The sequence below is a fragment of the Glycine max genome, chromosome 10 (genome assembly GCF_000004515.6).
Source record: "Glycine max cultivar Williams 82 chromosome 10, Glycine_max_v4.0, whole genome shotgun sequence".
Lineage (NCBI taxonomy): Eukaryota > Viridiplantae > Streptophyta > Magnoliopsida > Fabales > Fabaceae > Glycine > Glycine max.
This window is the reverse complement of record NC_038246.2, coordinates 22,461,148-22,485,956: the sequence shown is the minus strand read 5'-3', so window position 1 is coordinate 22,485,956 and position 24,809 is coordinate 22,461,148. Positions and strand designations below refer to the sequence as shown.

The 24,809-nt window shown below is 37.5% G+C and overlaps 2 protein-coding genes across 2 annotated transcripts in view; both read right to left on the bottom strand.

The window, feature by feature from the left end:
• Positions 1-19,956: 19,956 nt before the first annotated feature.
• Positions 19,957-23,206, bottom strand: LOC121172937 (PKS-NRPS hybrid synthetase CHGG_01239-like). Its single transcript, XM_041006127.1, has 2 exons — positions 21,679-23,206; positions 19,957-20,885 (listed from the first exon to the last, which is right to left on the bottom strand). Exon 2 carries the CDS (start codon positions 20,870-20,872, stop codon positions 19,958-19,960), a length of 915 nt encoding a protein of 304 aa, XP_040862061.1. The 5' UTR covers positions 20,873-20,885; positions 21,679-23,206; the 3' UTR covers position 19,957.
• Positions 23,207-23,345: 139 nt separating this feature from the next.
• LOC100813948 (serine/threonine-protein kinase CTR1) overlaps positions 23,346-24,809 on the bottom strand; it is a 33,092-nt gene continuing 31,628 nt past the window's right edge. The window contains exons 14-15 of the mRNA XM_041006188.1: positions 24,655-24,749; positions 23,346-23,650 (exon numbers count right to left, since the gene is read on the bottom strand). Of these exons, the coding sequence (XP_040862122.1) occupies positions 23,575-23,650; positions 24,655-24,749 (171 nt within the window). The 3' untranslated portion in view covers positions 23,346-23,574. The remainder of the gene's footprint in view (positions 23,651-24,654; positions 24,750-24,809) is intronic.

The window sequence follows — 24,809 nt, the reverse complement described above, 5'->3', positions numbered from 1 at the left end:
TTCCTCCATTGAAGCTTCCTCTCTAAGCTTCTTATCCAAGGCACTCTCTTGGTGGTGAAGCTTCTCCTTCCATGGCTTATTCTCTAGTGGATGGTGCCTCTTCTCACCTCTTCTCTTTTATCTTCCGCTGCAACTCCATGGCTGAAAATCACCATTGAAGGACTTTATTGAAGCTCAAAGATCTAGCCTCCATAAAAGCTTCTCAAGCAAGTTTCCATCATCTCTGAGCCTAACATGACTAGATTTATTTTTGAACCCTAAGCCTCCATAGAAGCTTCTCAAGCAAGTCTCCATGGCTGAAATGATTGCTTTGCACACCTTGTCTTAGGTTGTAGGAGAGCATTGTCCTAGAAAAGATGTTTGGTTCAAATTTGGGGAAGTGCTTAAAAATATTTATGTGTAAGGATTGTAACAACATCACACAGTCAATGTAAATTGCAAAATGTGGCACATTGCCATTGTTGTGTCATTGTTAAAAAAAACCACTGAATGAAAAATAGAAACCTGAAGCAATTGTGTCCTAATAGAATATTGTGTGATGTTAGTAGGGTAATAAAATAAAAGAGGGATGTAGCAAGGAAGTCAAGATAGTAAGAAAATAGGGAATAGGTGAATGCTCTCTTAAAACCTAAGCTTTGCATCTGCGAAAAACCATGAATTCTTTGCTAACTTGGCCACGTTACAAGCTTAATAAAGTCCTTAGGACCCACATTGTGTATATATGATTGCATGGAATGAGATGAAGTGCAAAATTGGGAACTGATTGTTAGTTGTTTGGATGAATTGACACTTGCCTGAAACACTTGTGTGCTTGAGAGAAACATTGGCTTGTGAGGAAAGAAGCTTAGTCAATCTTGCTTGATGTTTGTCATGCTTGCTAACTGATTTCATCTCTTTAGCTCAATTGCACATGCTTCTATCTTGAAATGTGACAAATACTAATTTGGGGGAGATATTGATTGATAGATGTGCAGTTATCTCAGTTACTGTGGTTGGTACTTACTAAACATGCCATTAACCTAACTTAGCATAGTTAGCTTAATTTGCTTGAGGACAAGAAAAGCTTTAAATTTGGGGGAGTTTGATAACTGATGTGCAAAAGTAGATTATGTAATTAAAACATATAAGAATTAGCAATATTCTCTCATTTTTATTGCTTCTTTTTGTGTGAATCATTGGAGTTTCGGCATCTCTGAGTTTTTGTGTAGTAGGTGCCTTAAACTGCTAATTCATACTGTTTTGATGGCTTTTATTTCATAGATATATAAGCAACGTATAGAGAGAGAAGTTGAAGTCAGATGGTTCGCGCTCAGCGCGCCAGGCTCGCTTAGCAAGCTGTTGTCACTTAGCGGGAGGGTTTTCGCTTAGCATAAAAAAGCAGCATAAAGAACCTGCAGTTAGGCGAAGGGGTGCTTAGCGCCCAGCCACTTACATGCGCTCAACAAGCAGACGTGCTTAGCGCGTAGTCACGGAATCTCAAACTCCAGAAGGGTTTTTAAGCAAAAGGGGAGGGGGAAGAAGAAAAGGAATTTGTTCAGAAGAGGAGAAAAGCCCTAAAGCTTGAGCTAGAGGAAGGAGACAATCATTAGGGACCCATTCTCTTCCACCGATTCACCTTCATTCCTTATCCCTTCACCTTTTACATCCTTTTGTACATTTGAGCCCTTCGTGACCATGAAGGGCTAAACAACCCATTGTTGGAGAGCTTTCCACCAAACTCTCTTGATGTAAAGACTCTTACTATCCATTTAACATTATTGCTAGTTTCATTGTTCCTTCCTGTGTTTATTTCCATGTACTTGGTTTGATCATCCATTTAAATGCTATGTTAAGGTTTAAGCATTGGGAAATGTAGTTAACCTTAGAACTTGGAAGAGCATCTAAAATGCTTCATTGCTAGGGATAATATGAGGTAGTTTAGTTGAATTATACGTCTCTATTAATCATGCAGTTCAACTATTTTTTTTCTTGAGGGATTAAGAAAGAAACTAGGGGAATTAGGCTCTCTCGTGTGGGGAATCACAATTAGAGTACTGTTAGCCGATGAATACGACTAACTTTTGTGTATAAAACCTGTGTAAATTGTATCAAACTTGCCCATTTTGTGGTTATTTTGTAGTGTTATAAGTACTTTCTATTAAGTATAGGTAATAAATACTTAGTACTTCTATTTTGCGTGTTTAATAATCGTTTTCTCTAAATTTCAGGTTAATTAGGAGACTCTGAAAAGTGTTGTTTTTCACCTTCTCGCTAAGCCAATCTGCTGGCTTAGCGAGCGTCCGCTAAGCGCAACACTCATTGGCTAAGCGCGAGGAAGAATCTGGAAGAATATGAGTTGTACAGGTTCACTGAGCGCACCACTTCATCTCACTAAGCACACCGCTTCAGTCCATCTGCTGAGCGAGAAAAGCACGCACTAAGCCAAAATTCACTAATGTGTGCTAAGCGGTTCATAATTGTGCTAAGCGCATGAGCACGAACAAAGCCACCTATTTAAGCCTGAAATCAGATTTTGTGAAGAGAGTTTGGCATGAGAGCTGAAGCTTTGCATGTCTAGTGATTCTAGAGAGAGAAAGGTCCAAGTTCCAGAGAGTTTTGAGAGATTTTGCTGTGTGAAGATCTACAGAGACCAGAACTTGAAGCGGAAGCCGTTCTAAGAGCTTAAGATGAGTTTATGAGTGGTTGTGAGATCCTAGAGGTAAAGGAGACATCCTCACCACTTGTATTTTTGCAATCTTTCATCTTGTTCTTCTCTTTGTTGCAAAGGAGGCTTCCTGGTTATGGAAAGCTAAAATCCTCTATTGGATCTTTCTTGTAGGTACTTGATGTTAAATATCTTTCTATCTATTTAATGATGTTTTGTGTGTTCTCTGTGCTATCAGATGTTCATTCTAGTATGTGGAAACTGGTCTGATTCTGATGACCTTGATAGGACAGGGCTAAGTTGTCGTACTATCATGAGGAATCGGGGTGCGATAATTTAGTTGTAGTATGTTTCTCTTAATGCAGTCCTGGTTGAGTTTAGTCTAACAAGAGGAATCTGAGGACGATGCTTGATCAGGATTAGGCTAAACTATCATGAGGAGTCGGGGTTTAGCATCTCAGGAGACACCATAGGAACACATGAGCATTGTTAGATAGAAAATATCCTTTTAGCATCAGGCACCTATTGGGAAGACCAACGCGTTTTCTACTTGTTTTTACACATCATTTCTCTCGCGTGATTTTCCTTTTTTGCATAGATAGTTTACATACCTGTTCATATTCACACTTAGATTTTCACACCAGACACCTATTCACTAAAATAGCTTACCAAGTAACACAAGTTTCCCAAGAGTTCGATACTCGGTTCTTACCATTTTATACTACTTGTGCGATCCGGTGCACTTGTTGGAAGTGAACAAGTACCTTTATGGATGTAGGTGATAAATAGAGTATTATTAAATAGAGAAAAATTAACCCAATTACATCAAGAGAAGTTTAGGTAGGGAGCCCCCAACATAATCAACTCCTGCATTCGCTTTTCATAATCAATCTCAGTGTTTGTTTTCTTTACTCAGTTTTAGTCTAAAATCACATCATCGTCTAATTTGCAACCAAAAATGATTTACTAAGCATCTATCCAATTTATTCATTAGTTGCACACAAATTGAATACGCACTAGTTTGAGCACTAACAAAATCCTTGTGGAAACGATACTCGGTTCGACCGTCTTAAAATACTACTTAGGTAAATTGATGCACTTGCCAATTAGCTAACAATGGATAGACGAGTGACTTCCCATTTTAGGTCAGGATTGCTGCAAATGTGGTAAGCCACTATCCACGTACTTCTATCCTGACAGTACCACTATATCTGCAAATCAATTTTGCATGAGATTCCCCAGATAGTTTTTGGCATGTGCTAGTGTTGTTGCCCAGTTAAGGTGTTATTGATTTTTTTTACTATGATTATGGGTTATTGTTAGTCGGTGAATACGACTAACTTTTATGTATAAAACTTGTGTAAATTGTATCAAACTCCTCAAATTTATGGTTATTTTGTAGTATTATAATTTCTTTTTGTTAAGGATAGATAATAAATACATAGTACTCCCATTTTGTGTATTTAATAATCATTTTCTCTCAATTTCAGGATAATTAGGCAAGTTTTGAAGTGCTGATTTTCACCCTCTCGCTAAGCCAATCTGCTGGCTTAGCGAGCCATCCGTTGAGCGCAACATTCCTCGGCTAAGCACGAGGAAGAATCTGGAAGAAGGATGAGATGTGCTTGTTCGCTGAGCTAAGGGCCATCCCGCTACGTGCACAGCTTCAGTCCATCTACTGAGCGAGACAAATCTAAGGAAGACAAATCTCTTACCACTGTATCATGAAGATTGTTATCTCTATTCCACTAATAAATTGTGATTTTGCTAGAGGAGAGCATCACCAGGACAATTGCTATTTTTATTCTATCAATAACTTTGATCGGAGGCAGGAGTCGGCCATGTACAACTATTATGTGAAAGGGAGAGCTCCTGATCTTGAAAGTGTATTGGCAGACTTCATGACGTACCAAGCTAGCTCTAAAGGCGATTGTTATTCCATGCAACAGCAGGGAACTCAGTTTGAAAGGGACTATTCTTTTGTAGATTATCAATGGGAGTCAGAATGGCAACCTTATTATCACAATGAAGCAGAAGGATTGTCTAATCTGAATGACCTGCTAATGCAATTCATAGGTACTGTAGATTCAATGCAATAAGCCTTTAAAAGAACTAAAACTCAGCTTGGCAAGTTGGTAGATGACATGACTAAAGTTATGGACAGAAGAGAAGAAGAGTATGCAAAGATTGAAGCACATCAAGAAAACATTCTTCAAGTTACCACAATCCATCATCAATTGATCAACGAAGAAGAAAAGGATGAAGTTTCCAGTACTCCAAAATATCCTTGCATGGAAATTGCTGGTTATGTTATAGGTATAGATAAAGGTCAATTGGAACTCAGTGAGGAGGATCAGAAAATCTCTTTTGACCTCTTTGAAGCCATGAAACACTCAAATATGGGTGATGCCTGTTTTGAAGAAGAAGAGGTGGAGCAGGAAATAGCATCATCAGCTTCAACCATGATATTACAGTTTCCTTTGGAAAAAGAACCTGAAAATGTGGTAGACTGCTTAGTTTGTGATGAAGAGCCTGATGATCCAAAAAACAATTTTGCTGGTCATATGGTTTTTGAAGAATTAAAAAATTTTAGACCAACAGAAAAGCCCAAAGCAAAATTAAAGACCCTTCCAGCGCATTTAAAGAATGTGTTCTTGGAGAATAATGAGACTAAACCTGTTATAATTAGCAACTCTTTGAAGAAGGAAGAAGAGGATCAACTGGTGCAGATTCTAAAACATCGTAAAGTGGCTATTGGTTGGCACATCTTTGATTTAAAAGGAATCAGTCCATCATATTGTATGCACAAAATCAATTTGGAAACCAATTTCAAGCCCGTGAGACAACCTCAGAGAAGATTGAATCCTATAATGAAAGAAGAAGTAAGAAAATAAGTGCTTAAGTTACTAGAGGCAGGGCTCATTTACCCAATTTCAAATAGCCCATGGGTTAGTCCGGTTCAAGTTGTTCCAAAAAAAGGAGGGATGACAGTGGTAAAAAATGATAGAAATGAGCTAATTCCAACAAGAACAGTCATCGGATGGAGAATGTGTATTGATTATAGGAAGCTCAATGGAGCCACAAGAAAAGACCATTACCTGCTTCCCTTCATGGATCAAATGCTTGAGAGACTTACAGGGCAATCCTTCTACTGTTTCTTGGACACATACTCAGGTTACAATTAGATTGCAGTAGATCCTCAGGATCAAGAAAAAACAACATTTATATATCCTTTCGGTGTTTTTGCTTATCGCCGCATATCGTTTGGTTTATGTAATGCCCCTGATACTTTCCAGACATGTATGATGACAATTTTTTATGACATGGTAGAGAAATGTATCGAAGTTTTTGTGGATGATTTTTCGGTCTTTGGTGCATCTTTTGGAAATTGCTAAGCAAAATTAGAGAAAGTGTTACAGCGCTGTGAAGAATCTAATTTGGTGCTTAATTGGGAAAAATGTCACTTTATGGTTCAAGAAGGTATTGTGTTGGGACACAAGATCTCTAAAAGAGGAATTCAGGTGGATAAAGCAAAACTAGATGTTATTGATAACTTCCACTCCCAGTTAATGTAAAAGGCATACGCAGTTTTTTGGGTCATGCTGGATTTTATCGGCAATTCATTAAAGACTTCTCCAAAATTGCTAAGCCCCTAAGCAAATTGTTGAACAAGGAGGCTGTGTCTGTATTCAATGAAGAATGCTTAGAAGCCTTTAACACTCTCAAAGCCAAATTGGTTTCTGCTTCTGTGATTACAGCACCAAACTGGGGACAAGAGTTTGAATTAATGTGTGTTGCAAAGTGATTATGCAGTAGGTGTTGTGCTGGGGCAGTGGAAGGGAAGAATGTTTCATTCCATCTATTACGCTAGCAAATTTTTGAATGATGGTCATATTAACTATGCAACCACTGAGAAAGAATTGCTTGCAATTGTGTTTGCACTTGAGAAATTTCGATCTTATCTGGTGGGATCAAAGATAGTGATTTACACTGATCACACAACAATAAAATATTTGTTGCGCAAAGCTGATTCCAAACCATGATTGATTAGATGGATACTACTGCTTCAAGAATTTGATTTAGTCATCAAGGACAAGAAAGACTTTGAAAATGTGGTAGCAGACCACTTATCTAGATTGGTGAATGAAGATGTCACTTCAAAAGAGGATGAAATAAGAGATAAGTTTCTTGATGAATCTTTGTTTTTGATTGCAGGGAGACCCTGGTTTGCTGATATGGCTAATTTCAAGGTAGCAGGTGTCATACCGAAAGATCTCAATTGGCAGCAAAGAAAGAGATTCTTCTATGATGCCCGACATTACGTTTGGGATGATCCACACTTGTTCAAAGTGGGTGCAGATAATCTCCTTCGGAGATGTGTAACAAGCGAGGAAGCCAGGGGCATATTGTGGCATTGTCACAATTCACCATGTGGCGGGCATTATGGCGGAGACAAAACAATAGCTAAGGTTTTACAATTAAGACTTTTCTGGCCAACACTTTTTAAAGACGCCCATCACCATGTCTTAAAGTGTGAAAAATGTCAGAGAATGGGGGGAATTTCCTGAAGGAATGAGAAGCCTCTGCAAAACATTATGGAAGTTGAAGTTTTTGATTGTTGGGGTATCGACTTCATGGGTCCATTTCCTTCATCTGCAGGAAATGAATACATTTTGGTTGTTGTTGATTATGTGTCTAAATGGGTGGAAGCTATGGCCACTTCAAGGAATGATACTAAGACTGTGGTGAAATTTATCAAGAAGAATATCTTTGCTCGATTTGGGGTACCTCGAATCTTAATCAGTGATGGTGGTTCACATTTTTGTAATACTCAACTTCAACAAGTGTTGAGTCAATAGCATGTGAATCATAGAGTGGCGTCCCCCTACCATCCTCAAACTAATCGACAAGTCGAAGTATCCAATAGAGAATTAAAGAAAATACTAGAAAAAACAGTGGCGTCAACCAGAAAAGATTGGTTAGCATAATTAGAAGATGCATTGTGGGCCTACAGAACTGCATGCAAAACTCCAATTGGTTTGTCTCCTTTTCAACTGGTGTATGGCAAATCATGTCATTTACCAGTCGAAATGGAACACAAGGCATATTGGGCTCTGAAATTTCTGAACTTTGATGAGAAGGCGTCCAGAGAGCACAAAAAGATACAATTGTTGGAGCTTGAAGAAATGCGATTAAAGAAAGTCAAGACTTACCATGACAAAAAACTATTGAAGAAAGACTTTAAACCGGGTCAACAGGTACTACTTTTTAATTCGAGATTGAAATTATTTCCAGGTAAGCTGAAGTCCAAATGGTCTGGACCCTTTGTTATCAAGGAAGTTCGATCTTATGGTGCAATTGAGCTATGTGACCCACAATCTCAGAATCCTCACAGGACATGGGTAGTAAATGGCCAGCGGTTAAAACTGTATCATGGTGAAGAATTTACAAGGAAACATAACACTGTTTATTTGATCACCTAGTGAGGTAAATGTGTCAAGCTAATGACGTTAAAGAAGCGCTTCCTGGGAGGCAACTGATGCAATCCTACCCCGCAAGGGCATTGGATAGAAGACTCCAAGTAGATTGGGCCAAAGATGCAAGAGAAGGCCCTAGGGTTCTTATGAGCCTTATGGTAGATTTTGGGCCCAAGGGCTAAGTACGAGCCCACTTATCTTTGTACATATTATAATAAGGTTTGATTAATTTTGGGTCTTGTATTTAGGGCTCCATAATCTAGGTAGGGTATCATAGAAATATAGGGATTTTCAGCCCTTGTATTTTAGGGCACCTAGACTAGTTTTTGTATTAGGGGTAGTTTTGTAATTTCACATGCACTAACTGAATATATGATGTGTATGGTTGGAAATAAATTTAATTGAATTGGTAGAAGCCTAATCCAATTAAATTTTAGAGGGGGAGGTAAGCATTTGCTTACTACACCCCATTGCCACATCATATAGTCACACTTTGTGCATGTCCTTCATGCTTTACATGCCTCATGACACCTAAGCACACTTAGTGGAGAATCTTGGAATTGATCTTGGATTAGTGGGCTGAACCATAACTAAAATTCACTAATCATAATTAGTGAAATTTTGGCTCCACAAATTCAATTTCAAATTCAAGTAAAATTTGAATTGAAATTGAAATTTCCCTCCAATTTTGTGTGACACTTAGGCTATAAATAGAGGTCATGTGTGTGCATTTTTTGGAACTTTGATCATTTGAATATTAAACTTTAGATTTCAAAGCTCATTTAGAGCATAAAATTTCGTGCTCTTCTCTTCCTCTCCCTTCATTCATCTCCTTCTTCCTCCAAGCTCTTATCCATGGTCTCCTATGGTGGTGAGCTTCTTCTAGACTCATCTTCTCCTTGAAGTGGCATCTCCTCTTTCTGTTCCTTCTCCATTCCGCTGCCATTTATCTTCCAAGAAGAAAAGGAATCCATTGATGAAGAAGATCCTAGGCCTACAAGCTCCAATGGAGCTTACATCATGTGATATCAAGAGCATCTTCATCTAGGTGATGTTCTTTTGCTTCCTCTATCTTTTTGTTCGGTGAATTCTCTTTAATTCCTTGTTCTTCATATTATTCTCCATGTATATCTTCCATTGTCTTGTGGTTTGGTGCTGTTTAGAGTAGATTCAAACAAAATAAATCGATTAAATCTTAGATCTACACTTGTTCTTGCATTTCTATGGTTCAAATTTTGTAGATCTACTCTTGAATCTTGTTTTTGTGTTGATTTTAGGTTCTATCAATTTTCATTCATAATATTCTTGTGCTGAACCTTAGATCTAAATTTTCTTCCAAAATATTGATTAAAAAAACACAAAAATCTAAGTGTAAATCACTTAATCCATGTTGTCTTAGAGTCATGTTTAGTCATAGTAATTGTCACATTATGTTCTAAGTTTGTTTTGAATTTTATTTTGTTGATGAATTCTAGTTCATGTATTCTTGTCATTCTTAGACTATCTTTTGAATTTTGAGTCTAATTCATGCATGTTATTTAGTTCATAACATGTTCTAAATCAATTCCTAGAAGTAGTCTTGTTCTTTTGCTTTAATTGTTGAATAATCCTTGGAAATTTGTCTTGTTAAAACTCTATTGGTTTAGCTTTCATTTCATTTTTTTTGTCTTCGGTTATTGCTTGTCTCTTTGTTTCCTTTCTTGTGAGTTGTCATATAGGGAATTGGAAAGGAGTATTGGTGCCATATCTTGAAGAATTTGAGTAAAGAAGCAAGGGGCCAACCACCTTAAGAGCTATTGGACTAAGAAGCACTCCAAATTGAGTGAAACACTAAAGAGAGAATAGCCACCACAATTGAGGACTTTTTTTTTTGTAAGTTTGTAATTGGCAATTTGTTTTGCTTTCAAATTTTGTAACAAAAAGGCCTTTCATTGGAAGTAAGTTGGGAGCCTCCAATAGGTCACCCTACTTCCATTTGTGTGTAATAATTTTAGGCAATTTTCTCTTAGGATAGTGAGTGTTTTGTTGGGAACCTTAAATGAGGTCATCCAAACACTCTTAGGATCCACCTAGTTTGCATTTCTTGCACTTTAATTTCTTGCTTACTTTTATAGCTTATTTCCTTTACCCTCCATTGTAAAACCGCCTAGATATCTTGCCTTTTACCAATTAGTTTTTACCTTATCTTTCACACCTCTTTTAGTGTTTATTTTGGCTAGTTTCAACCATAGTTTCTTTTACCTTTTTTTCAAACCCCCAACAAGAAAGAACCATAACTTAGGAACCAACATGAGTCTTCATTCTTCATCTAGTGTTAATGGTGAGGGTTCTACTCCTAAGGACCCCTTGTATAAGATATTAGATGAGTTGAGATCCCTTAATTTGTGGAAAGAAAAACAAGAGAGAAAAGAAAAAGGTAAAAAAAGAGTGGAAGAAATAAGTCAAGATGAAAGAGAGAAAATAAAAGAGGAAGAAAGAAGAAAAATAATGAAAGAAATGAAAAGAGAAAAATATGCCTCCTATAGTAATCATAACTCTTGCAAGAGCCTAAGTGAGGAACTTCGTGACTATTACAAAGAAAGGCATAGGTCACATCTTAGACTTCACTCCCATAGAAGAGAAAAGGAAAGAAAGCCTCAAGAGGCTAACATTAACCTCCCATACTTCAAAATCTTATGGCTCTCACTCTTATCCAAAGAAAGACCAAGGTCAAAGCATCTTAGGGGTGACACCTTCTAAGCCCAAAGATGATAAGGGGAAGACAATAGAAAAGCAAGCTCCTAAGGCTAGTATGCAAGAGAAAACTAGCTCTATAAAGTGCTTTAAATGTCTTGAAAGAGGACACATTACTTCTCAATGTCCCACCACAAAAACCATGATTATGAGGGGCTAAGACATTTATAGTAGCCAAGATGAGGCTACTACTTCACCTTCCTCTAGTGAAAGTGAAGAAGCAAAAGGGGAAAAATCTAGTGAAGAAATCTACCCCCAAGAAGAAGGACAACCATTAGTGGTTAAAGAGAAGTGTAAGGAGGTAAGTGTCTCCTCCAAGAGTTTAGCTAAGAAGGAAACTCATTTTACAATAAAGACAAACATTAAAGAAACTTTCCCTCTTAGACAACCTCCACATTTTCACTTTTGTAAAAAGACACTTGCTAGCATTGCCACACCTCTTGGGCTTGAGTTTATTCCTCAAGTAAAGCAGTTATTGGATGAGGGTTTGGTTCGCAAGAGCTTAAATCCTTGTGCTTTGTTGGTGCCCAAAATAGGTATTATTAGGCACCAAATCCCTAAAATAGGTGGTATGATGAATGTTTTGAGTGGTGCAACCCTCTTTTGTGAAATCACTCGTGCACCCAACAACTTCATGATTTGTGTACATAGGGACTCATTAGGTAGGTTTGTTCTTATTTTTAGTTTCAATACAAACTTGGGTACTCATATGAGACACCTTAGGTTTGTCATACTTTTTGGTAGGAATAGTCAACATGAAAATACAGAAAAAGGTATGTTTTATTGCATTACTTTTCTTAATTTTTTAAATAGTGATCAAGGGGTTCCCATGAACTTTAAGAGAATAAAGGTCATTCCTGAGTGGCCCACTCCACCAAGTATAAGGAAAATTTGGGGCTTCCATGACTTAACAAACTTTTACAAAAGGTTTGTCACATATTTTTCTATACTTGTAGCACCACTCGTTGAGTTGGTGAGGAACCATGTTCCTTCATGGGAAGATGCCCGGGAAATGGGTTTTCAGACCTTACCTTACTTCAACTTCCCAAACACCACCAATATGTATGTTTTTGTTCTTTTTACAGGTGTTGAGGAAAAAAGCCCAGAGTTTCAAGAACCTCAAGATTTGAGGTCAAATCCTTTTCAAGGGGGAGGGAATGATGCAATCCTACCCCGCAAGGACATTGGATGGAAGACTCCAAGTAGATTGGGCCAAAGATGCAAGAGAAGGCCCTAGGGTTCTTATGAGCCTTAGGGTAGATTTCGGGCCCATGGGCTAAGTACGAGCCCACTTATCTTTGTACATATTAGAAGAAGGTTTCATTAATTTTGGGTCTTGTATTTAGGGCTCCATAATGTAGGTAGGATACCCTAGAAGTGGCGTCTCCTCTCTCTCTTCCTTTCTTCATTCCGCTGCCATTCATCTTCCAAGAAGCAAAGGAATCCATTGATGAAGAAGTTCCTAGGCCTACAAGCTCCAATGGAGCTTACATCAATAACCCAATTTTAATTTCTGCTATCTTTGTTTTTCATGTATACATCATATGGAACTTGCTTTATAATCTATACAGTGGAGTATATCAGCTTATCCTTGAATGTTAGATATAAGGGTTTCAATTTGTTAAGGAAGGGACTGAAAAATGGCTTAGAAAACATTTTTTGCAAAACGGTCCTTTCTCTAAGCGCAAGCCTCGCGCTAAGCGCATCTTTCGTCATGCACTAAGCCGAGAGTCTAAAGCGCTTAGCGCCCAACCCTTGCATCTGAAGCTGATTTGATCCGCTAAGCTGGCCAAGGCTGAGCTAAGCCAACTTCAATTCGATTTGAATTCAGCTAAGCTGCAATTTGATCGCTAAGCCCATCATACACTTTGGCTAAGCGCGAGTCGTTGCCGCCAAGCTCATTTCTTTGCAGCCAGAATTGGGGTTCATGAAGCAAAGCGTCAGTCATGGCGGCTAAGCTGAATTCCTTGCGACAATGTGAGCGCTAAGCGAGTCCTTATCAGCTAAGCGCATGCTCCTCTGTACTTAAGAGGCATCATTTTAGCTAAGCCGACCCAGAGCCCGGCTTAGCGAGAGGTGCAGGTTTTTTGATCTGCATAACTCACTAAGCGGTCTTATCCGAGCGCTAAGCCAAGCCTCTGTGTGTTAAAAAAAATTGATTTTGAATTTCATACGTCGGCTAAGCGCGCGGATCCGCTAAGCGAGCCTTATTGAGAAACCAAATGTCTCTCTGGCTCGCTTAGCGCAGCAGTCTGCTAAGCGAGAGTGTCGAAAAATGCTTAAGTGAGTGTAACGACAGTTACACTCACAATTGCCAGATTTTCAAAGCTTCTTCTCTGCATTCTCTCTCTCCAAAAAAATTCACCCATTGTGCATCTGTGCTTCCCTTTTGTATTTTCTACTTCCAAGCAATAACCATTCACCATCCAAGTAAGTTCCTTGTTTTTTTTATTCTCTTTTACTTGTCTAAACTTTAGGGTAGAAGACTTCACTTGTAGTTTTAGATTTTTAGGGTTTTAATGCTTTGTTAGAATTAGTTTAAGATTAGGACTATATATATGTGTATACTGTATTGAGCATGTTGCACACATTGCATGTCTGATATGCCTTTTAGAGGCTTGAAAAGTGCAAGAAAACGAACTACGTTTTTTGCATTTTCTGGAAAACGCGATGAACTCACTAAGCGAGAATGTTGCGCTAAGCGAGTTCATCTTTTGAGGATGAACACTCATCCTCTTGCTAAGGTGCCTGTGGCTAAGCGAGGCTGAATCGCTAAGCCCAGGTAACTTAGTCAAATTTTTTGTTGATAGCCGCGCGCTAAGCCGAGCTTCCTTGAGCTAAGCACATTTTGTTGCGGCAAAACCCATACTTAGTTTATTTTCTTAACTGTATGGTGTCGCTAAGCGCAACCTTTGAGGAGCTTAGCATAAATCCTTGCGGCAGACGTTCGGCTTAGTGGGCACTTGCCAGCTAAGCCAAATATGCAAAAGTTGCAGTTCTGCAACTTCCGCTAAGCGACTTCACCAGTCGCTTAGCTGAAGTATGTATTTTGTGAAGGTGAGCTTAGCGGACCTTGTCTCGCTAAGCCGCCAATGCCTTTTTTAGTTTTTGAAATTTGAATAACTTGTGTCTTGATTAATTGTTTGGTTTCTTTATTTGCAGATGGCTTCTAGGAAACGTAAAAGTATTGGTTCAAAACCCATAACACAGTATGACACAAGGAGATTCTCTTCCTTAGATGCTTGGACCAGATACATAGATAATGTCCTGGGAAGAAACATTTTACCAGAGAGGAAAGTAGAGATATATCACATTAAGCTAGATAAGTTTAAGACTGAATTGGAGAGGCGTAATTTCCATAAACGCCTCACCAATTTAGTCGATGGGAGCATAGACCCGGCTTTGGTGAAAGAGTTCTATGAAAATTTATACAGTTCTGAGGACCGTCCACCAAAGCAGTCCAGAGTCAAAGGTCATTTAGTGAAGATTGATCCTGACAGTCTCAACACATTCCTGGAGACACCTGTGGTATTAGCTGAGGGGGAGACCTTACCCGCATACTCCAGATACTGCAGGTTGCCTAGCGACTACAAAGAGATAGAGGCTACCTTATGCATACTTGGCCGAGGGTTCATCTTGAACTCTGAGGGCCATCCTAGGAAGATTCTCAGGAAGGATTTGACTACACTAGCTCAGGTGTGGAGTGTCCTCTCAGACTCCAACTTGGTCCCCACATCACACACTTCTGACTTGACAGTGGATAGAGCTAGCTGATCTTTGGCCTAGTCTCTCGCATGGATATGAACATAGGAGCGCTGATCTCTAGCCAGATGACCTCTATAACCCAGTCTAACACTTCTAGACTTGGGTTCCTTGCTTTGATCACCGCATTATGTAGAGTCAGAGGGGTTGTCTCTGACAGCCTCACTTTTGAGCGCCTATGCCCGGTCATTAACTTGTCCTACATTAGGAAGAACTATTGGAATCCCGAGGATCTAACAGTTTCTATCCGAGGGGTTAGAAGAGCGAGGGCTAGGCCAGCTGAGCTCCCTTCCACTTCTGCGACTCCTACTCCAGCATCCACGTCAGCAGCTTCTTCTGTTTCAGCCCAGACAGACTCCTAGCACTTTGAAGCCATGCTTCAGAGTATCCATTAGGGACAAATTATTCTTTTACAGAGTTTATAGGTGGTGGCACCTCCAGGATCTATTCCCTCAGTCGAGCAATTCAGAGAGTTGGTAGCCTAGCCTGGGACCCAGTCCTCTTCACAGGGAAGATGAAGGTCCCACAGCTCAGGTACCACAGCATATGGAGGATGAGTCCTCTGAGGCCACTATCCTAGAGCCATTTACTGCAGAGGAGGAGGCAAGCGACACACAGGCGACACAGGTAGCTGTTGCCACTCCTGAAAGATCTCTTTAGGCCATTTTAGAGCCCCCAACACCAGCAGTGGATCCATCTTCACCCCAGCACGCAGCAGACCCTTCCACTCCTGTCTTAGAGATACCTGAGGGCCAGACCACACTAGTCCTAACTCTGGACACTTCTCCTCTAGCTACTCCAGTGCTTCATCTGACAGATGAGGAGGATGTGTAGACATAGGACACTCAGGACCAGACACATGAATTTTGAATTCCTAATGATATTTGTTTTTTGCTTTTTGGTTTATTATTATTATAATTATAGTTTCCGTACAATATTTCTTTTATGTTTATATACCCTGCTAGTTTTATTTATGGATAGTTGGTTTGCTCATTCTGAAGCATATGGAACAATTTGACTTGATTTTGATAACATGACAGTAAAACATTTTTTTTCTTTTTGTGAAAATTGGTGTATGATTTGGTTTTAAATTGAATGCATGATTGTGATGGAATTTGTGTTTCTTTTCATGAGTTTGAGCAAGTGTGTATGTTAGACAAAGAAAGAACAAGAATGTGAACTTGCATTTAGAATTGTTAGTCAGTAGACAGATTGATTGAGAAAGAAAAGCTTGAAACAAAACCGGTGAGAGTGTGAACTTAAACTGTGAGTGAACGACTAGCTATGAGTAATAATCTTTGCATCAATCTCTGAATTTTAGAATGAAATGTATAAATGAGGTCATGATGAAGGCCATGATTGTGCATACACAAGCCTTTTGACCAAAAAGCTTACCTTGAATTATAATTGTCTCGTTTGCACCCTTTGTGAGCTGAATGATTTTGTCAATAATTAAACCCTGAACCTTAATGATTATCTCCAGATACCTTGTTTAGATTCTAGGAGAGCATATGGTTCAAGGGAAATTTACCCCAAATTTGGGGGAGTGAAACTAATTGGGATGCAAAGAAAGAGATAAAGCATCAGCACACACAACACATAAGTTGTGCATTAGAAAAAAAAAGAAGAAAGAAAAAGAAAGCAATCCAAGGAAATGTGTGTTGATGTAATAAGGTCAAAAGCAAATGAAAGTGAAAAGCTAGTGAGCAAGCTAATTATATTAAAAAGATCACTTGGATAAGTCTAGGATTTGTGCTCTCTTAGAATCCAAGCCTTTGAATCCTAGAAAAACCAATGAATTTTTGTAGCCAAGCCTCACTACAAGCCTCAGAAAGTCCTTCTGATTCTGTTTATACATTTTTGACTTTATGGCATGAGATGAAGTGCAAAGATTGGACCTCTTGCTAGTTGTTATTAATGAATAACTTAAACACTTATGCGTGAGTGAAACAGTGGCCGTGAGACTGTGGTTTAAGCTACTTTCCTTGATATCTGTCTTATGCCTAACTTCATCTAATTGTTCAGGTTACATTTTATTCTTCTCTTTGGATAATTGCATGCCTTGTAAAAGACAAGTGATGAGGGCATCTTGCTTCATTCTCTTATCATGCAATCAGTAACTTTTGTTGCATACACCTTTGTACATAGTCACTGCATGTTATTGTCACTCAGGGACCAGTGAACTATTCTTTGTTTGTTTGAGGACAAGCAAAACTATAAATTTGGAGGAGTTGTTAGTCGGTAAATACGACTAACTTTTGTGCATAAAACTTATGTAAAATGTATCAAACTCCTCAAATTTATGGTTATTTTGTAGTGTTATAATTGTTTTTTGTTAAGGATAGATAATAAATATGTAGTACTCCCATTTTGTGTATTTAATAATCATTTTCTCTCAGTTTCAGGATAATTAGGCAAGTTTTGAAGTGCTGATTTTCACCCTCTCGCTAAGCCAATCTGTTGGCTTAGCGAGCCATTTGCTGAGCACAACATTCCTCGGCTAAGCACAAGGAAGAATCTGGAAGAAGGATGAGTTGTGCTTGTTCGCTGAGCGAAGGGCCATCCCACTAAGCGCATCACTTCAGTCCATCCGCTGAGCGAGAAAAGCACACGCTAAGCCGATATTCACTAATGTGCGCTGAGCGGATCAGAGTTGCGCTAAACGCACGAGCATGAACAAAGCCACCTATTTAAGCCTGAAATCAAATTTAGAGGGGGAGTTTGGCCTTTTCTTGAAGCTTCTGTGTGTCTAGAGAGTTCTAGAGAGAGAAAGGTCCAAGTTCCAGAGAGTTTGAGAGATTTTGTTGTGTGAAGATCTGTAGAGACCAGAGCTTGAAGAGGAAGCCGTCCTGAGAGCTTGAGATGAGTTTGTGAGTGATTGTGAGGTCCTAGAGGTGGAGGAGACATCCCCACTAATTGTATTTCTGAAATCTTTCATCTTTCTCTTCTCTTTGTTGTAAAGGAAACTTCCCAGTTATGGAAAGCTAAATCCTTTGTTGGATCTTCCTTGTAGGTACTTGATGTAAATATATTTTTTTTATCTATTTAACGATGTTTTGTGTGTTCTCTATGCTATCAGAACTTCATTCTATCATGCTTTTGCCTTGATCACGTAGATGCATGTGTTTTTAGGATCATTCAACAGTGGAAACTGGTCTGATTCTTAGAACTTGATAGGACTGGGCTAGTTTGTCGTATTTTCACGAGGAATTGGGGTACGGTAACCTAGTTGTTGTATGTTTGTCTTAATGCGGTCCTAGCCGAGTTTAGTCCAACAAGAGGAATCTGCAGACGATGCTTGATTAGGATTAGGCTAGACTATCATGAGGAATCAGGGTTTAGCATTTCAGGAGACTCCATAGAACGCATGAGCATTGTTAAGTAGAGAATACCATTCTAACATCAGGCACTTATTAGGAAGACCAACGTGCCATATACTTGTTTTTACGCATCATTTCTCACGTGATTTTCCCTTTTAATAGTTAATTTACACACTTGTTCATAGTAAATACATCTCTTTTCACACCAGACACCTATTCGCTGAAATAGTTTTACCAAGTAACACAAGTTCCCTGAGAGTTCGATACTCGGTTCTTACCGTTTTATACTACTTGCGTGATCCGGTGCACTTGCTGGAAGCGAACAGTTATCCAACCTGATAATTGGATCATGTGAATCTCCATGGAGTTGTCGTCATATTGCGAGTAGGAGAGGTCCTGACGTTGCTTTGCAAAAGTCGTTGTTGTGTCACATGATATGTGCTGTATATGTTGAATTTATCTCTTATATTTGGTTGATGATAAATGTGCCTAAATGGTTGATATATCCTCTGTTGTGTTATTCATATGCTAGGATATGATATATGATATATGATATATAATTTGCTACATTCCCACAATATATATGTGTATATGCCTTTTTTTTCTAGCTTATCCTTGCATTGTGCACATGTAAATTTATGCCTATGAAGATCTTGGACGAGATGTTCGTGGAAGCAATTGGACGAGATTCAAGATCCACCTTTGGTTATTCTTCAATTTTACTCTATTTGCACATTCTTCATTACTCCTCAAATCTATTTATGCCACCAAGGAGGTTGATATACTCATCAGACCATTTTATAAGTTCTTTAAGCAAATGGTTGCGAACCAAAGATTGTGAATCTTCACCCTTACCTAATAAGGCAACAATTGCATGATATCCACAATTATCATCAGCTTGGACATCAACAATGTTTTGAATGGAATCATGAATGCATGGATGAAATTGATCTAACATCGGCATGGTCCTTCTTGGTTTTGCTTGGTCAGATGATGATGCACTACGTTTGACTAAAGAATTACTATTTTGCACATAATGTAATGCATCAACATACTCCTAATAAGACGGATCACGCTTTGTTGATCTTTAATGTTTGGTCATCGGTTTTTTTTAGCACCTTTTATTTTCACCTTTCCTAGAGTAGCACACATAGAGTTTAGATCAGGCTGGACAATTTTCCGATGTTTACTCTTTAGAGTAACTTTGCCACAAAGATTATGCTCTTCAAACCGCTTGGATATGATTTCCATCTCTTTGGTTATGCTGACTTCAGGCTCAAATAAGCCTTGGTATGAAAAATTTAGCCTCCGCCAAAACTTATGGATTACGTCGAGAGGTATGCTATCAACAACATATGTAGCTAACTCGCATGCACAAGGAAGACCATGAGTAGTTCTCATTACACATCCACAACAAGAATTGTCAACACCAACATAACTTACATGCTTAAACTCAGCAGCAATCTGGTTTAAAGTATACCTTGATATCATGCCAAGTATTTTCTTGTATAAGGTAACTTTAAAAATATGTCCAACCACGTGTGTACTTGTCTCAAAATGTGCCTTAATTTCAGTGTGTCGTAGTGTGATCATATTGTTCATGGCTTCCCAAACACTACATAGGTTTCCAAGGCTATTCTATAGTAGTCTCTTTAAGATCCATGAGTAGACTCAATCCTTCAAATGAAATACACAATCAAGTAAACAAAGACAATTAATTTTATCCATTTATTCCTAAACCCTAACAACAACAAATTTTACAATTTTAATACCTGTTAGTTGTTGTGTTTCCTAAATGCATCACCTTATTCGTTCAGGCTTTAACAAATTTTTCTTAATGGGGAATCAACAATGTTTGCTTGACATAGTCAACAAACATTGCCCATAGTGAGCCAGGAATTTCAAACTTCATAAGGCACTCATTGAAATTTTTCTTAGAAGGACAATCCACCAAACTCCCATAGGCTTCCATGACATAATCTCATGCATTTTTTTAGCAACCAGGGTTTTACACTTTGCATTCACACTTTTATCAATGTGAAATCAACACAACAAATTGGTATAGACTCAGGGAATACAGTTTTCACTACATTCATCAATGTTAGATCTCTCTCACTAATAATAACTCCAGGGAGTGCATCACGTCTGATAAAAATACCTCGAAACTGTTCTAGAGTCCAAACAACATTATTTAGGCGTCCTCCCTCCAAATAGGCAAAAGCAACAGAGAATGTCATCTCTGTTGATGTCACACCAACAATGTCAAATAACAACAACATGTACTTGTTTGTTTTGTAGGTACTATCTATCAAAAATACTAAATTACAGACATTGGATAATTTGACTACATCAGGATGACTCCAAAAAATATCACGTACAACATCTTCATTCTTCAATTTATGCCAATGAATATACTGATCCCATTCAAGAAGCTTCATTAGTTGTTGCATTTCAGTATTATTGTCTCTTATGGAAGAACGATATAGATTTCTTGCATTGTATACTTGCTTGATTATTGTATAACTATTGACATTGTGCTCCTTCAACATGAAAGGAATATTTCTTCGTTTCACCATTGACTTTGTCATATAAGAAATAACAATCTTCTCATCCTTAGTCAATCGACCAACATATGAATGTCCAACTAATGACTTGACCAATTCGTGATTGTGACTCCCACACATTAACTTCACCATCCATCCTTCGCCTCCAATCACTGGTTTTTCACGCAACATAAAAGGACACCCACATTTTCTACTGCCAATAACTATTCTTACTAAATCTTTCTTCTTGGTACTATATTGATCACTCCTTTCACAACCAATTAAAACAAATGAGGTCCTTCCTCTAATACCAGTATTTATGTTTGACCTCATAATCACCGCCACGACCAATTTCATAAGCAATAGATCTAGCCCAATGCAAAACATCATCATGGGTAGCAAACACCTACAATGTAATTCATACATGTTAATACCTGAGAAATATTGAAGGCATCAAAACAATCAACATGTTCTTCATTCACACTAGCTTTGTCTTCATTTTGTTCATTCATATCAACTTCTCCATACGTTATACTGTCATGCATCCACTGGTCTTTGTCCATCTTAACAAAATATTGAAAATTTTCAATGACAAACAAATGACCCCTAACCACACCATACATATACTATCACATTTTTTTTACTTCATTTAATAATATAATACATTAAAATTGATAACCACATATATTAAAAAACCAAGAAAATAAAATTTTTGAACTTAAAATTGATAACCATATTTATAAAAAATGCTAATATTTTTGTACTCAATTGTAATTCATAAAATTATAAGCACAAAAAAATCAAGTTTAAAATAAAAATGACTCGAATAAATTATAAGTCTAAATTATTTTAAAACAAATATCACTTTCAAATTATAAAAACAAAAACTTACGAATGAATTATGAAACTATACCTATTTAAAAAATATTTTAAATAATAATACTAATTATATTTAAATAAACAATAAAACAAATTTAAAAAAAAAAAAAAAATCACTTACAAATTACCAATCTATAAGAATCTCACGGATTACCAATTTGTATGATACTTACGAATTATCAATCTGTAAGTTACTTACAGCCTAAGTTATATAAAACTTATGGATTATCAATTCGTACATTTTATATAATTTATGAATTATCAATACGTAAGTTTTATATGCAAAAAAAAATCTAAATCCAACAAAAGTTGCAACTTACCTGAACCATTAACAGCCACACCAACCACCACTTGCTGACATAGTACCGTAAAACTTGCAGCTCAACCAAACTGGACAAAAGGACCTCCACTCCCACAAGAATGAATGAAAACGCAGAAAAAATAACCAGAATGAATGAGTGAAGAAGGTAAAACAAAGAAGTAACATGGGTATTTTCGAAACATAAAAAAATTGCGGAATGCACAAGCAGAATGCTGGGTGCACAAAGCAAAAGCCTCAAAATAGCTCTCAGAAGAATTTTTTGGGAAAAGAGAAAAATAGAAAAAAAAAATCATTTTAACTGAGCATTCCAATTATCCAAAATCTTTTCAGTGAAAGAATAAAATGATATTATTATGCAACTTTTCAATTGTTAGTAACACTTCGAAAAATATTATATAGCTCCCAAATTTCTAGTTTTTGATGTCAATTTTTCCCTTTTTTCCCCCTCAAATTGCTTCAATTAAAGGACACCTATAACATTTATTATGTAAATCAACCAGAATGAAATAAAAAGAAGCTAAAGTGTTTACTGTTATTATTTGCATCATATCGAATGAAATGATATATCATTTTCTTTTACCTCATCCTAATTTATTGTTTTTAAAGTATACTAAACATCACTTTATCATTTTACCAAATATAAACTAAGAATTTGAAGATTATTTTAAACGAAAAATGTCTAAAATGCATATTCGGTTAACATGCTCGCAAAATAAATTAATGTAAACTTAAAATTTAAGCAAAGATAAAGTTAAGATGGTAATAGTGACGGTAATGGGATGTACAAAAATGGGTTGGCACAGTTCAGAATTGCAATGTTATTGGGTGTTTATGTACAGCTATCCTTCCCGGTGTAATAACAATGGGGTGGGAGGGAGGGGAGGGGGTACCACTATATTATTATTTCTTTTTAAAAGATAAAAAAATTCTTATATGTATAAATTAGAATTCCAGTGTCATACGATTATTATGGCTACATCCAAATCAAATAGTATTATATATGACAATGTGAGTAATGATTATATAAATAGCATATACAACAAAAATTGACAGGTTATTTTATAAAACGGTATATTTTAATTCTTCAGCAAGTCCCTGTCAAACCAAACATACACACAAATCAGCAATCTGATATGCCATAAACATCATACCATGGAAAATCACATGTAAGGTATATATTATAGCATAACTAATGCCATGTGGGGGATTGATTTTGATTATTCACAGATTAGGGATACCTACCATTTAGGCTCTAGATTACATGTGGTGAAAATGTGAAATACGTGTCTCAATTACACAGCAGAGGCTCTAGCCTATAATTAGAGTCATCAATATAAACTATTACCCTAATTACCATAAACATACATACAACTCATTTTCCTATTCACTATTTCAGTATTTCCAATATTTCAAACAAAATCTTTAGATCTTTCAGCTCTGTCATTGTTGATTGTCCCTAAGGTGACAATTTCTTAAATATCCAATCGAGCCAATATGTTTGACACAAAAGGAACTAGTAGAGGACCATTAGTTAATACAGTCATATATCTATCTGTCATTATCGACTCCCTCTAAGCTTGGCTTTCTGGCTCAGTGCTACTCTAACTTCTCTTTAATAAATAAGCCAACTTCAGGGAAGCATTTGAAGATTTGAGTCCAAGTAAATCACGAATGACTCAATTCATTTGCATATTTAGTGCAAATTATGCTCATACATGATTTTGAATTTGAGATTGAATATGTATTACACCGAACAAAAATAAATAACAAAATGCAGTACATATATAAATTCAAATTAGGAAGAATCTGATCTGAATAAACTGGAATCCAATTTATTTTTCTGTTCAATATTGCTGTTTCTCGTCTGTATACGGGTTGAAGATTATCAGTGTGATCACCCTTTAGCATCAGCAATTATTTGCTGCAAACATTTCATAACATAGGAGAAAGAAGGCCGTCTCCAGGGTTCCCTACAGCACCAGCAGATAGTAAATAGAATGATTGTAATGGAGTTTGAAATGTCGGCTGCTTGAATAACATACTATAATTTCAGATTCAACATTAAGACAAGGTATTATGAGAAATGTCAGAATCTGTTCAACAAAGAATTAAAATTAGTTGGCCAACATTGGTTGGTACTGGTTACAAAGGGTAATGGGGAGTCATGCTAATTATGTCGGTTCAGTTTCAAATCCCACCAGGGTCATTGTTGTTGATGGGCAATTTCTAATTTGCAATTACTTATAAGCAATTTTTTTCGTGAAAGGCGCAATTACTTATAAGCAGTGTTATCAGAGGTGAATGGCAGAATATGGCGGAATTCCGCCATATAAACAAAGCATTGCAGCCTATGGAATCACCATGCAGGGCTCCATTCACAAATTGCGTATGACAGTTGGCATAATCTACCATGCCATTCTGCCATGGCACTTCCATTTAACTACAATGTTTATGAGTACTTGTTAAGAACAAAGATAAGAAGGAACGCTATTAGAAAAAAGGGTATTATATTTCTTGCTTTGTTTCTGCGGTGCACCCCTATAAATAGGTGCTTGAAGGCAGAAAAAGGATAAGAGCGAGAATACATGCACAAGGTGCCAAAACCCCTCTAACAACCCTATTGGTATAATACCCCGCAATAATAAAAAGCACGCACTCACAAGCGCACCACTAATGGACACGCACTCATAAGGACAGACACGTACGCGCATAACAGACATGCACTCAGGATTTGTAATAAATCCTTTATTTTATTCTACTCCTTATCAGCATCGCTCACACGAAATCCTGGAACCTTCGAGGAGCTGTGATTCTTCTTTTGGGCCTCTCTGTCTGTGCTGCTTGTGACCCGCTTGGTCTATTAGTACTTGTTTAGCCTGGGCTACTACCCCGACCCTAGGACAAAACAACCACCCATGACCCAAAATTTCATCTATAAAAGAAGGAAACAAAATTATTTATTTAATCTACTTACGTGGCCCAGCAAAGCTCAATCAAGGCAGCCACTTGAGGATTCACATGCCTTGGAATCTCTAGCCTTTTGCCCATAAAACCGACAGCTGCAACAACCTACACTAGTTCCATTATGATTATTATCAAATGAAAAAGCCACTTGATGCATATCATAAA